Source organism: Cryptotermes secundus, unplaced genomic scaffold (assembly GCF_002891405.2).
Source record: "Cryptotermes secundus unplaced genomic scaffold, Csec_1.0 scaffold235, whole genome shotgun sequence".
Taxonomy (NCBI): Eukaryota; Metazoa; Arthropoda; class Insecta; order Blattodea; family Kalotermitidae; genus Cryptotermes; species Cryptotermes secundus.
The window spans coordinates 940,324-953,396 of NW_019723301.1; the positions used below are offsets into that span (position 1 = coordinate 940,324).

The 13,073-nt window shown below is 35.6% G+C and overlaps 1 protein-coding gene across 2 annotated transcripts; it reads left to right on the top strand.

The window, feature by feature from the left end:
* The first annotated feature begins 100 nt into the window (after positions 1–100).
* LOC111861722 (serine/threonine-protein kinase 16) lies at positions 101–9,337 on the top strand. 2 transcript variants are annotated; one of them, XM_023846524.1, is made up of 6 exons: positions 101–410; positions 711–945; positions 1,374–1,578; positions 3,336–3,490; positions 6,492–6,626; positions 9,043–9,337. In XM_023846524.1, exons 1-6 carry the CDS (start codon positions 301–303, stop codon positions 9,157–9,159), a joined length of 957 nt encoding a protein of 318 aa, XP_023702292.1. In that variant the 5' UTR covers positions 101–300; the 3' UTR covers positions 9,160–9,337. The 2 variants fall into 2 exon arrangements, with proteins under 2 accessions (XP_023702292.1, XP_023702293.1); XM_023846525.1 differs by having other exon boundaries at positions 6,492–6,637; positions 9,043–9,154.
* Positions 9,338–13,073: the final 3,736 nt, after the last annotated feature.

Sequence of the window (13,073 nt, forward strand, 5' to 3'; positions counted from 1 at the left end):
CGCTATTTATTTAAGCAATGAATGACATTAAATCATCTGTATTTCTCGATAGGAATATACGATCTATACTGACTTTCGAGATATTTCAAAGATACTGCAGACCGTTGTAGAAGAAACCATAAACTTGCAGTTACTAAAGCCCGAGAAAGGTTAAGACCGGTCAAGATGTCAAGTAATTCATGTGAAAGTAAACGTAGACTTGTTGGTATAGTGCCACTTGTGTTGTGTTTGTGATGATAATAAATTTTATTTGTTGGAATATGTATGGACTAATTGCCATTGCAATACACGTCTGAAAACATGAATAGCCTAGGTTTAAGCATAATTTTAAAAATGGGATGTATTTGTTCAAGGGAAACCATTCTGATTAATTCACGAAAGTATTACGTCCTAGAACACCTTGGAGAAGGGTAAGAATTAATAAATTAAATGTTCATTCATTCTTATAGTAAAATCTAAATCATTCATTTATATAATATCGACATGTGCCGCAGCATTTGTTATTCAATGTCTGCAAGCAGTTTAGGTCACTGAATAATAGGTGCCTACATTAATCGCAGCATTAGAGCTTTATTTACAGTTACTAGATCGAAGAGGTATAATTTAATCTACTCAGACTTGCTAATGTCCTATTTTATGAAATTTGGTTGTGAGTAATGTTACTAGTCCATACAAACGATTATGATGCTGTTTAATTCTTTCTTACCCAGTGGTTTTAGCACTGTGGACCTTGTGGAAGATGCTCATACTCACAAGACTTATGCTGTTAAAAAAATAATCTGCCATGGGGAAGAGGACCTGAAAGTTGCTATGAAAGAGATTGAGTACTATGGACTTTTGAAGCATCCAAATATAATTGAATGTTTTGATTCAGCATTGAAGGATCGACCAAATCCAGTCCTGAATTCTATAAGTGAAGTGATGATTGTTTTACCATACTACAAGGTACACATTTATATTTTTAAGTGGTTACTTGTTTCCTGCTAAGGTTAAGGAAATTATATTTGGTACACTTTTCAAAAAGCAAAGCATATTATATAAAATTCTGGAAAAAATATGGTTTACCACTCTATTTTTACTGCACTTATTATTATGTGGCAAGTATGTTAAATATCTTAAAACTGCACTACTGTTCTTTTAACTACTTACAAATGTACAAGGTGGCTGAGAAGTACAATATTCAGGCCAGTCAGTGGTATTTTTTTTTAATTATATATTGCCAGATTCATTTTGTGTTTAGTTATAAAATGCATATTAAGAGCTCTTCTGCCAGAAGTGGCTGGAGCATGAAGCTAACCACTCATCTCCTGCTGCAGTCAAGGTTGGTCCTATATTGTAGTAATATATAATAACATGCTTTTATTAATTTTCAGAGAGGTACATTAGCATTTGACTTGGAACGTCGTAGTGTGCATAGGGAATACATGAATGCATCAGAAATGTTGAATATGTTCCTGCATATCTGTGAAGGTGTTAAAGCATTTCATGAAGCTAAACCAAACCCCTTAGCCCACAGGGATCTTAAAACAGCAAATATTTTAATATCAGATGATCAGTCACCAGTCATTATGGATTTAGGTTTGTAAAAATTTATGTGATACTGTATTTTGTCAAATGCATGGTAATTACAATATTTAGGTTATCTTCGCACATCATGGTAGAATGGTTATTTATTTTATTTTATTTTATTTACATTTATACATTCCGTTGATCCTTATGGTACAGCTGACCAGTGGATATGGATTTTGTCCCAAGCTAATAGATTAAAATATGCAAATACAGAAACTACATACATACTTTTGTCATTAAGATGGTTTTTTGGATACCAGCATTGTATTGGCAACTAGAGCAAAGAAAAGTGAATCATACCAGATTTTTATTTCATGATAAATTTATAGAAAGTTTGTGTGAAACACTGTCTTAGTAAATTATGAAAGAACACAGGAGAAGGAAATTTAAAAAGGCAAATTTTGTTTTACATTTCTGGTATTTTAGTAGCTAGGAGATCAGGTTTATCTAAATGAGATTTCTCTGTGGTAAACACTATTAGACATGTGGGATAGACTTGTCTTGTAACATAATTTAAAGAATGTTTATTGCATTATGTAGTGTTAGTGTTGGCTAGTGCCTGCATTAGTTACCAGTCTACTTGGGTGTGAACGTGATAATCCCTGAAGACTGAATTACATGAATTTGCATTTGCATGAAAGATGGTTTTTCAGATTTTACTGCACAGTTGCCAACTCACCACTGTTTATCTCGTTTATCTAAAGTGTAGCTTTCCAGACCAGGTTCTGATGGCCGAATGCACTACTTTCTTTTATCATGGAAAATTCATGTCTGTTATAGTAATCACCTTGTGTTTGGAAGCCCATGATTTTGACATTATAAATTTTAATTTGCATTTTTTTAAATAATTATTAACACAACTTGTAAAATTGTAACCTGGACTGATATCTTTTTTAACTTCATCCATTTTTATTGGTAAATGAGAAATGTCAGTGGGTGCTTGAAGATACTGTAAGAATAACAGCAACATAAATGAATGTCATGGATTCTTTCATAGGGCTTGTTCTTGTACACAGATTAAGCTGCTGTTTGTGTAAAGATTTCTTAACAGTTCTTTAGCATCTTATGTTATTATATGGACATTTATTAGACCATTCTGGAAATTTGTGGCATCATGTCTTGGATAATTCATAAAATATTTAAGCTGAAAAGTCTCAGGTTAAGTGGGTTAATGTTTTGAATAGACGTGTTTGTCCTTGCCAACCTTCTACACTCATTTACTTCAGTTTTCTTTCTTTTTAGGTTTGTGATTATTGGAGCTTGGGATTGGTAAACTTTATTCAGAAACCAAACTTAACATGTTGCAGAGATTCCTTAATTCAGTGCTGTAATTCTGCTTTGTTTTCCACAGTAATTAGCCCAATTACATGTTCAGTTTGGTATGTGTAGCTTCATTAGCTGAAGTGTCAGTTAAAAAGCACCTTGTATATTGATAATTTTTCTTTGTTTCAGAGTGTGGGAATTATGAGTATAACAACCATATCGGATACTATGTAAATGAAATTAATTTAAAGTTATTCACTTTGTGATAATGATTGTCACATAGAAGAATGTCTTCTATCACTCTTACATTAAGGAAGTTTCATGTTGTATTGTTTCAGACTGCATTTTGTATTCCTGTTTAATTGTTTCTGAAGAAATAACATATATTTTAGAAAACAGTGTGTCAGTCTTGTGGAAATTTGTTTGTAGTCTTGTAGGTTAAAGCAGTGCATACTAATCTATAATTACAAATGAAATAAAGGAAACTTATGATCTTTATGTAGGATCAGTAGCAGTGGCCAGGGTCAAGATCTGTGGCAGTTCTGAAGCTCAGCAGCTACAGGATCTTGCAAGTGAACGATGTTCAATGCCATATCGAGCACCAGAACTCTTCAGTGTTGAGAGTTATTGTATGATTGATGAAAGGACTGACATTTGGGTAAATTCAGACTGCATTATTTCAAATGAGAGAATCTTATGAAGCAGGTATCACCCCACCGAGTGAGCACTGCTTGTTGACAAAGTTAATACCAACTTTAGTGGGTAGAGGGTGTCGCGTGTTCAGCGCAATGAATCCCTATGGCCATTAATTTCGGTTTTCTAGACCGGAGAGGTAAAGCTCAGTGAAATGAAATGAGGAAACTTTTTTCATATCTTCATCATTCACCGTATTTTTTCCTTTCCTTTCTATTATTACTTCCATGCCCTTTCATCCCCATGTCTCATTATATCTGTTCTTCCTGGGAACAGTAAAATACATTGCATATATGTGCTTGGCAAAATTTCAAACATAATGACACCTGTGTTAGTATGAGAAAACTACTATGGTGTGGGAACACTAATGCACACATATTAAATCACAATTATATATTTTATATCAGAATGAACAATTGATACAACTATTGTAACATAACACCACACCACCAGCTGTGTTTATCTATCACAGAACTTAGTCATGGCAAGAATTTTATATCTATTTTCCCCATGGGAAAGTAGAAGAAATCTGCTTCTTTGTGCCCTGACAATCTTGCCCCATATTTCATTTTCATTTCATTTATTCACCTTCCATAAATCCTGTCCAGAGTACATTCTCATGCGGATGTGGAGATCATCCTTGTTACAGTCATAACTAAGGATTACAGTTGTCATCCAATAGCATGCACATTTGTATAAAATACTGATAAACATGTACAATATAATAAGTTAATTTTAGTAGTAAAAGTAATGGCAAACCTTATGCAACTTGTACAGTTTTATGCAAGTCTATTAATTAAAAATTCAATAGTTAAAACATAATGTCATTAATGAGTCTTGTATAACATACATTGGTGTGACACCACTTATTCAGTGCTTGTTGTAGATGAAATCTGTAGCATATTGGGACATGTTCATGCAAACATGCATATGAGACTTCATTATTGTAATGTTGATGATGGCCGTTTTCTTATCTGTAGTATTTAGAGATCTGTCTTATTGTTATGTGTGAAAGTCGTTTAATATGAGCAGTATTTTGACTGTTTTTCATCTTTATTCCTATACCATGGTGAAATTGCCAGAGAGAAACATTAAAAGGGGTTCATCTTTCAGAACCTATCATACCTTCGAACATATTTATGTAGCAGGTTCTGATTATTCCCAAAGTGTGTTCATGAATGAGGAGAAGGTAGATTATGTGTGATATTATGTTTGAATGGGAGCACTTTCCATATTTTTTAAGAGGGGAGTTTGGGTGACAGAATTGACAGCCTGCCAAATCAGTGGCTCTGACTTAAAAGTGTGGATTACTTATCAAAAATATTATTAGAACTGTGAGAAATGTAGAAAAATTGGACTAGAGATTATAATATTTTACATTGTTAATCATTGATTTGGCAGTGGTGATATGATTTTAAAATTTCAGATGCCCTTGGAACATTTTTCAGTTTTTAAACCATATATTAGAAAGCACTGGGAGCGGCAGATACAGCATGAGAGAATCAAGCATAGATGGAGGACAGTATTAAAACAGATCTTAAAATATAGGGTGTGAGAATCTGAATTAGATTCAGCTGGCTCCAGATTGGTTCAGTGATTGTTGCTTGTGAACATGGTAATAAATCTGGATTTTATGGGGCTGAAAATTTTTTGACCAGACAAGTGTTAGCTTTTGAATAATGATTCCGTCACATGGAGTTAGTTCACATAACTGTGTGGATTCAGTAGAATTTAGAAATTGTGTATGATATCATATTTCATACAGTTTCTTCTTTATATCATTCAGACATCTGTTGCTTCACTGCAGTGTCTTTATGTGTATCCCCCCAAAACTTTTGAATTCCTGCACCAGTCGTATGGAACATGATATGTATATCATGGCACCTGAGCCCATCTCAATGACATGGTTCATAAATCCCTCACTTCCTCACTTCAGTAATACCAACATTACAGCCACGCAGATTTCTGAGGCTAAACCGTAATGTTACTTGAACATCCATGCCAATCTTCATGAAAATTTGTATGTATTTCATGCCACATGAAGCCATTTCATAAATCCCTTTCGTCAGTAGTATGAACATTACAGCCATTCTGATTGCTGAGGCAAAACCTTAATATTACTTGAATGTCTGAACTGATCATCATGAGACTTGAATGAATGAATGTATAAGGGGTGGGCCTTCTCGGCCTTTGCACCACGACCTACAGTGATCTGTTGTGCTTCCCCTTTTGATTATCCCCTCAACAATCCTGTGCTTCGAATATCATGAGACTTGGTATGTATATCATGCCACCTAAGGCCATCTCAATGGCATACATAAGAAATCCATCTTATTGGTATTACAGTATTACAGTATCTCAAAAAAGTTTTTGAGGTAATATACTTAATATTAATTCATGAAATGATAGTCATGAAACGTGGTATATAAGTGTCATGTCATCTGAAGTCATCTCAGTGGCATATATCATAAATCCTCATTAGTAATACCAACACTGCAGCCTTTCAGATTGTTGAGTGATAACCTTACAATTATCTGATTGTAAGAACCAGTTTTCATGAAGCTTGATACATATCTCATGCCATCTGAGGCCATCTTAACGGTGTACTTTATAAATCACTCCTGTCGGTAATACCAACACTGCAGTATCCCAAATTATATTGTTTTATTGACATCATTACATATACGTACTAAAGTTTTCTTTATGGTTTTTGTATCATATACTCAAAAGGAAAGTTGATTAGTTGTTCTTCTCAGGACTTTTTGTTTTTTAATGCAGTTTCTGTTCATTATAAAATTTTGAGCAATAAATGTAACTAAAGATTAAGTGATTGATTTGTTTCTCATTTACATAATTTTCAGTATATATTACTGTTTCTAGGAATGTAACCTGAACATAAATTACACTCTACATATGTTTGTAGTTCAAAGTCATTATATCCTCCTCTTTCTTACCTTCTGTTCCAGTCTCTCGGGTGTATTCTGTATGCAATGTGTTACTTCAAATCTCCATTTGATGCTGTGTATGAGCGTGGTGACAGCGTTGCATTGGCTGTTATCAGTGGCAATATCACATTTCCAGATTCATCTCCATATGATCCAGTAAGTTTCAGGTACCAGCTGTGTATTTGTTTTAGTAAATTCTAATCTGGTTAAAATAAGTCATGACCACTTCGACATCAAGTTTTCTGTCAGTCACCCTCCTGCCCATTCAGTATAATGTATAACGTGTGCACTTGAGAAAGCATCATTAAATAAGCTAAGTAGATAGTTTTGTTTTGTGACAAATCTAGTATGATATAATTATGTCTAAAATTCAAATTAAACTGTGTTATATCTTTTATTTCTTCAGCTACTTGTGTTAAACATTTGTATCGGGAAGTTCCCGTACTGTTATTATTGTAACTGCTTTGGTGAAAGAAGATGAGAGGGGAGGCCAAGGTCACACTTCCACAAACCTATTGCATCAGTCTGCCAACTGACATGCTGTGAACACGCACTGTTTTTACACGAGTGCTTTTTCAACTTCGTGTTTCATTTTGTCTGCAATGGATGGCAAACTCAAGCAATGTATCTCATAAAGTTTTGCGTGAAGCTCAGTAAATCCACTACTGAAACCCTTGAAATGCTTTGTGAGGCTTTCGGAGAACATTCTTTTAGCCAGACAGCAGTTTTTGAATTCCATTCATTGTTTCAAGGCCAGTCAAGTATCAATTGAAGATGGCAAACATTCAGGGTGACAAAACAACAGAAAATGTTGAAAAAATTTGAAAAATCATCGACAGAGAATGTTGCCAAACAATCCATTAGCTTGCAGACCCCATTGGGGTCAGTTATGGAGTTTGCCAGGAGATCTTAACAGAAAATCTGAAAATGCACCACATTGCCAGAGTTTGTTCCCCAACTCTTGACAAATGATCAAAAGCAGTGGAACATAAATGTGTGTCATGAGCTATGAGAGAAGGCTAACATGGACCTAGCTTCTATCTCTAGGATCATAACAGGTGATGAAAGTTCATTTATGGTTATGATCCAGAAACAAAACAACAGTCATTGCTGTGGAAGAGACCACAGTCAGCAAGAGCAAAAAAGGTGCGGCATGCTCATTGTTTTTTTTAACATGAATGGGATTGCTCACCGTGAATTTGTTTCTCCAACACTATGGTCAACTCTGACTTTTACTGTGACGTTTTGAGATGCTTGAGAGAAAATGTGCAATGAAATAGACCGGCTCCATCACAACATGCCCACCCAGATCCCAGAAAACCACAGGGTTTGTGACAGACAACAACATGGTTATCGTTCACCTTCCTCCCTATTCACCAGACTTAGCCCCCTGTGATTTCACTTTATTTCCCAAATTGAAAATGAAACTGAAGGGATGACATTTTGAAATAGTGTCTGACATCCAAAGGGAATTGCAAGCAGTACTTGACAGCATTAAGGAAAATGACTACCACAGTGCTTTTGAAGTGTGGAAAAAAGATGGGATCATTGTATACATTATAAGGTGACTACTTTGAAGGAGATGGCAGCCAAAATTGAGTAACTTAAGCCAGCATTTATTTTTTTTACCTATTCTGGGAACTTTCCAGTAGAATCATGTATTGAGTCATCTGCTGAAAACTTTATGTTAGGCATTGTTAAGAGGTCAGTCATTGCAAATTGTTGAAGTGCTTGGCACTAGAAACTGGTGTTGCCTGGGCTCTGCATTCACAGCCACAACAAGTTTTACTTATATGAAATAACTTACATGCATGGGCTAAAGTAATCAGATTATGTAGCAAGAATTCACTTTTACATTTGCTTATAGCAAAATGTGCATGACATATGTCGATCCACAGATGCTGATGTCATAACCATTGAGGCCTCACCACAGTGGACATGCCAGTACCCAAAGACTGTAGAATGAAGAAAATTATACCATTCAGAGAATGCCATTACACAGTGTAAGAGTAGTGGTGTATTATAAGTGTGCAGTGAATTATTTGCCTGAATGATTTTCAAGAAACATAGTGTTTGGATCTGTATATGAGTAATATGTTGAATTGCTTCAAAACTTTAGAATGTGTCACAAAATTTATATACTAGCTTGGAGTCATGCTTGAAATTTGAAAGGGGTCAATTCTAATAGTACTTATAAAATAATGTAATTTAGTGTCACCATTTTACAGTAATCAGTAATGAATCTTTAAGCAGAGAGAGTCAGCATTACATGGGGGAAAGCTTTGCAGTCTTGCAATAAACTGTCACTTCATGATTGCAAGCAGCACATTTCTGTCTCAACTGAAGACAGTATAAATAGATTTGATTGTTTTCATGAATTTGTATACTTGCAGACACAGTAAACTACATTTATAAAATAAGTTCCTGTGAATATGGGTGTTCTGTTTAACTTTAACTGCTGTACAACAGTAGCAGAAGATTATAAATTAGGAAATGAATTGATGCCTCATTTGTGTCGCGTAGTTCTGTGCCTCTGTTTTCACTACATTTGAAATGATATCTTTTGTTGCAGGAAATACATGAATTAATTCTGTATATGTTGAGAGTGAATCCAATGGAGCGGCCTTATATTTACAGTGTCATAGAAAAGACTCTTGATGTCATCTCAAAAATAGAAGTCAAAGCATAGAATAAAGGTGACCGATGAAAACATTTAAGATCAGCATTTGGAGACTTGAAGGATTGCATATTTATGGTGACAATGTGTTCTGTGTAAATATACAGCGTGTTCTGTTCAAACCTCCCACATTTGAATTAATCATTGCAAAAAAAATTGTGATAAATTATGGATTATAATTAACACTAGATGAAAGAAAAACTCAAAGAATTTTATTTCCATTTTTCTTCGGTGAAGCTACAGTATCTGGCCGCATATACCTTGACATGTTAGAACAGTTCCTGTATCCCCAGCTAGCCGATCTGCAGCCTAACATAATCTTCCAATAAGATGGAGCACCCCCATATTGGGGTCTGGATGTTCGGAGGTCCCTCAATGCCACCTTCCAAGATCGCTGGATTGGACATGGCAGACCAGTTCAGTGACCACCACGTTCACCAGACCTCACTCCGCTCAATTTCTTCCTCTAGGGTTACGTGAAGGACTGTGTGTTCATGCCTCCAGTGAATGACCTCCCAGATTTATGAGCCCACATCCATGAAACGATTGCTACTGTACCAATGGGCATGTTGGAAATAACGTGGCAAGAAACTGAATACAGATTGGATATTGTTCGTGCTACCAATGGTGCACATGTAGAGGTTTATTAGTGTGTCAAATAAAATTTTTTGAGTTCTTGTATTTCCTGTACCTTCATTTTCCTACTATTCATACTTTCTGTTCTAAGATCTGATAAAATGTGGAAGGTTTGAATGGAACATTCTATAGTTTTAGAATTTTACACTTTTAATTGAATCACTGATTGCAGAATGGACATGAGTCCTTTAAGAGTTTTTTAAAACATTGTACAAAGCTACTTATCCTGTATGGTGCACACATTTTATGATTTTAGAGAAATTCACGTTAAAATACAGCTAAAAATACATAATTTAAGCTGTTGTGTAGAAACATACTATTAATATTTGAAATATAATCTTATTTTACAGTTGATGGGTTTAAGTGCTTTCTGCAGTCAACAAGAATAAAATGTGGAGCATAAATATAAATTATTTATAAATTCATATTAAGCATCTAACAGTAGTGTCAGAAACTTAAACATTGAAAAAACAATGTACTGTTGTTAACATACATGCAGGAAGCTTGACACAGCAGTTTTAGTATGCTATTCTTGAAGCACACTGATGTGGTAATTCATTTGTATACACATTGCTGCTAATGTCCTGATAATTCTGTTGTAATGATTATTCTGTTGTAATTTAAACAGTTAAGCAACACAGTTCTCTCAGAAATAAAAGACAAATCCTTTTGAACATACACAGGTGTTTGGAAGTGGAGTTGGGGTTAGAATTGTCTTAAATGATATGCAATTCTCTGTCCTCCAGCTGCAGTTGGCTATTTGAGAATTTCATTCCAGAAGTTTCCAGTTCATGTTGTGTGACATGGGTAGCAGACATTTTAATGTCAGCCATTTCTTCCCATTTATGGGCACAATTTGCTGGATTTGCAGGAAGTTAAGTCAGAGTGATCTGGTTTCCAGAAAGAGCCAAGAAAAAGTGTACTGTGGTCTACACCACTGATATACTGGCAGGCTGCTACTGCGCCTTTCTGCTCACTATTATACCCAGACTAGTGAAATATAGATAAATTGGATGATACCTTTTGGACTCACAGAAGAGTTAGAGGAAATATTTCTTCCAAGATACAGTTCCTTTTGTACAGCAATGGCCATCATGGTTCAGTGTCTGTGATGATTTTACTGTGAACATGACCAGTGTCACTGTCAGCTAATACAAATAATCTGATGCCCCACTTTGTAGGGTTTTTTTTTTCAGATACGTTTTAAAAATTATTTTGACCTTGAACCCAGCTGTTGATTCATCTATTGCAATGTTTTTACCTGTCACAAAATATTTCTGAAACTCTTTCTCTATATATTCTATCACCCCATGTACTTTGACTAATAGTCTTTCATATCAGGTAATGGCATTAGGCCCATATAATTAGACCTAAAAATGCCTTCATTTTGAGGAACTGACACATCAGACCAGCTACTCCAAACGTAGTTCAGGCTAAGCTGACGTTCCAAAATTTTGTGTCTCGCATACCTGTTTGTCTCTGTAACAATGTTATTCAAAAGCTTGTCATTAAAAAAAAAAAAACTAAAATAATCCATGGACTTTCATCTGGTATAAGGTCAAACTGTGGCCCTGAATTTTTAGTAAACGTGTATGCCTTGGGTTTTTTTGTCCCCTATCGTCACGTCTTCCCACTCATCAACACGCATAACACTTGTTTCACTCTCTCTCTCACTATTCGACATCCCATCGCTGGATTGTTCACTTGCAGTTTCTTCTACATTTTCCAAATCCATCTGGTCATCAGAGTCTGTATCGAGTTCTTCATTTAACAAAGCAATAACTGAGTCTTCATTCTCAACACACACAGCATATTTGATTTTTTTCATGCCAGAAGGCACATGTGTATCCCAGTCCCCAGATTTAAGCCCGTGTGACTTCTTCTTCTGGGGGTTTGTGAAGGATACTGTCTTTGTGCCTCCATTGCCTGCTAATCTCAGGGATCTTCGCAACTGTATCACTGCTGCTGTGGCTTTGGTCAACCATGATATGCTGACATGGGTGTGGGACGAAATGGATTATTGCATAGATGTCTGCCGTTTCAGCAAAGGTGGATACTTTGAGCATCTGTGAACTACATAAAAAAAACTTAGTGAGTTTATCTCTATTTCAGTATAATAAAATTTGGTATCTGTTGCATAGATTATTTATTGTAAATTTTCAAAATGTTTCACAGACTAATGAATAACCCTGTATTATGTATTGCATTTCTTGGGTTTGCAGTTAGATGAAAAATTTATTTTGAAATTATGAATAAATGTCATAATACAAGACTGATGTATATTAGCATCTAATAAAAAGTAAAGAAATGCAAACAGAATTAGGACAACTGTCTTGTAAACTCTAAAGAAGCTTACTTTCCTTTTTTATCTTATCTTGTAGCTTTTTATGAACCTGTTTTATAGCATTTGTTATTCAGTGACTTTTGTTGATAACCGAAGCAGTCTTAAAATTATTCAGTTGCTATCCATCATTGCTGAGTTTGGGTATCAGCGGGGTTTAGAAATGAAAGCTGTAGATATTCACCTCAATTTTTAGGTTAATTTAAAACACTGGAGTATAAGAAAACTTGAACTTCTTTTCATTTCCTGTTTGAAAGATTTAGGTGACTATCTTAGACAGTGTAATTAATATTGTTAATATCACATCACATTCATAAATATCATATTTAACTTGTTCATTGTCTAGTATTCTGAAAAGAAAATGATTTTTTCAGAAACTGGAACTATTCTCTCTTAGATGGGAAGTTGGGAAGGCACTTAGTCTCCAGGGTCTCCAGTGATTCAGAATAGTTCTTTCCACCAGACCCAAGTGTATAGGTGGCTTCTCATCTTTTCAGCTGATGATAGAAACATAAAGTTTCTGAATAGCCATGTTCTGTAAGGCAACGTTTTACAATAAGAGGTATCTGTGAGCCATGCTGAAGCAATGGCTCCCTTCCGTGACATCATGGCTTCCAGCCATACCTTCCACGCTACCCCTCATCATTGTCCTAGAGCTTACCCTCTCCTCCTCTTCCCCTATACCACATGGTTTTCCCCTCCCTTCCTACCCCTGTGTGTCTCAGAAGGAAGTATGTTTTGGGAGCGGTGGAGTAGTCTGAGAGTGGGTCCACTTGGGCTAGGACGTTGGCGAACCAGCGGGAGGAATTTCTAAATTTCAGTTCGGCAGTGTTTTTTTTCTAAATCTAGTTTTGGTGTAGTCGGGAGCTGGCCGCAGACTTGGGGTTACTTGCGGTCGCCAGCCATCAGGGGAAAGGTATAGTGGTGATATGCGGAGTTGTTTAAGTAG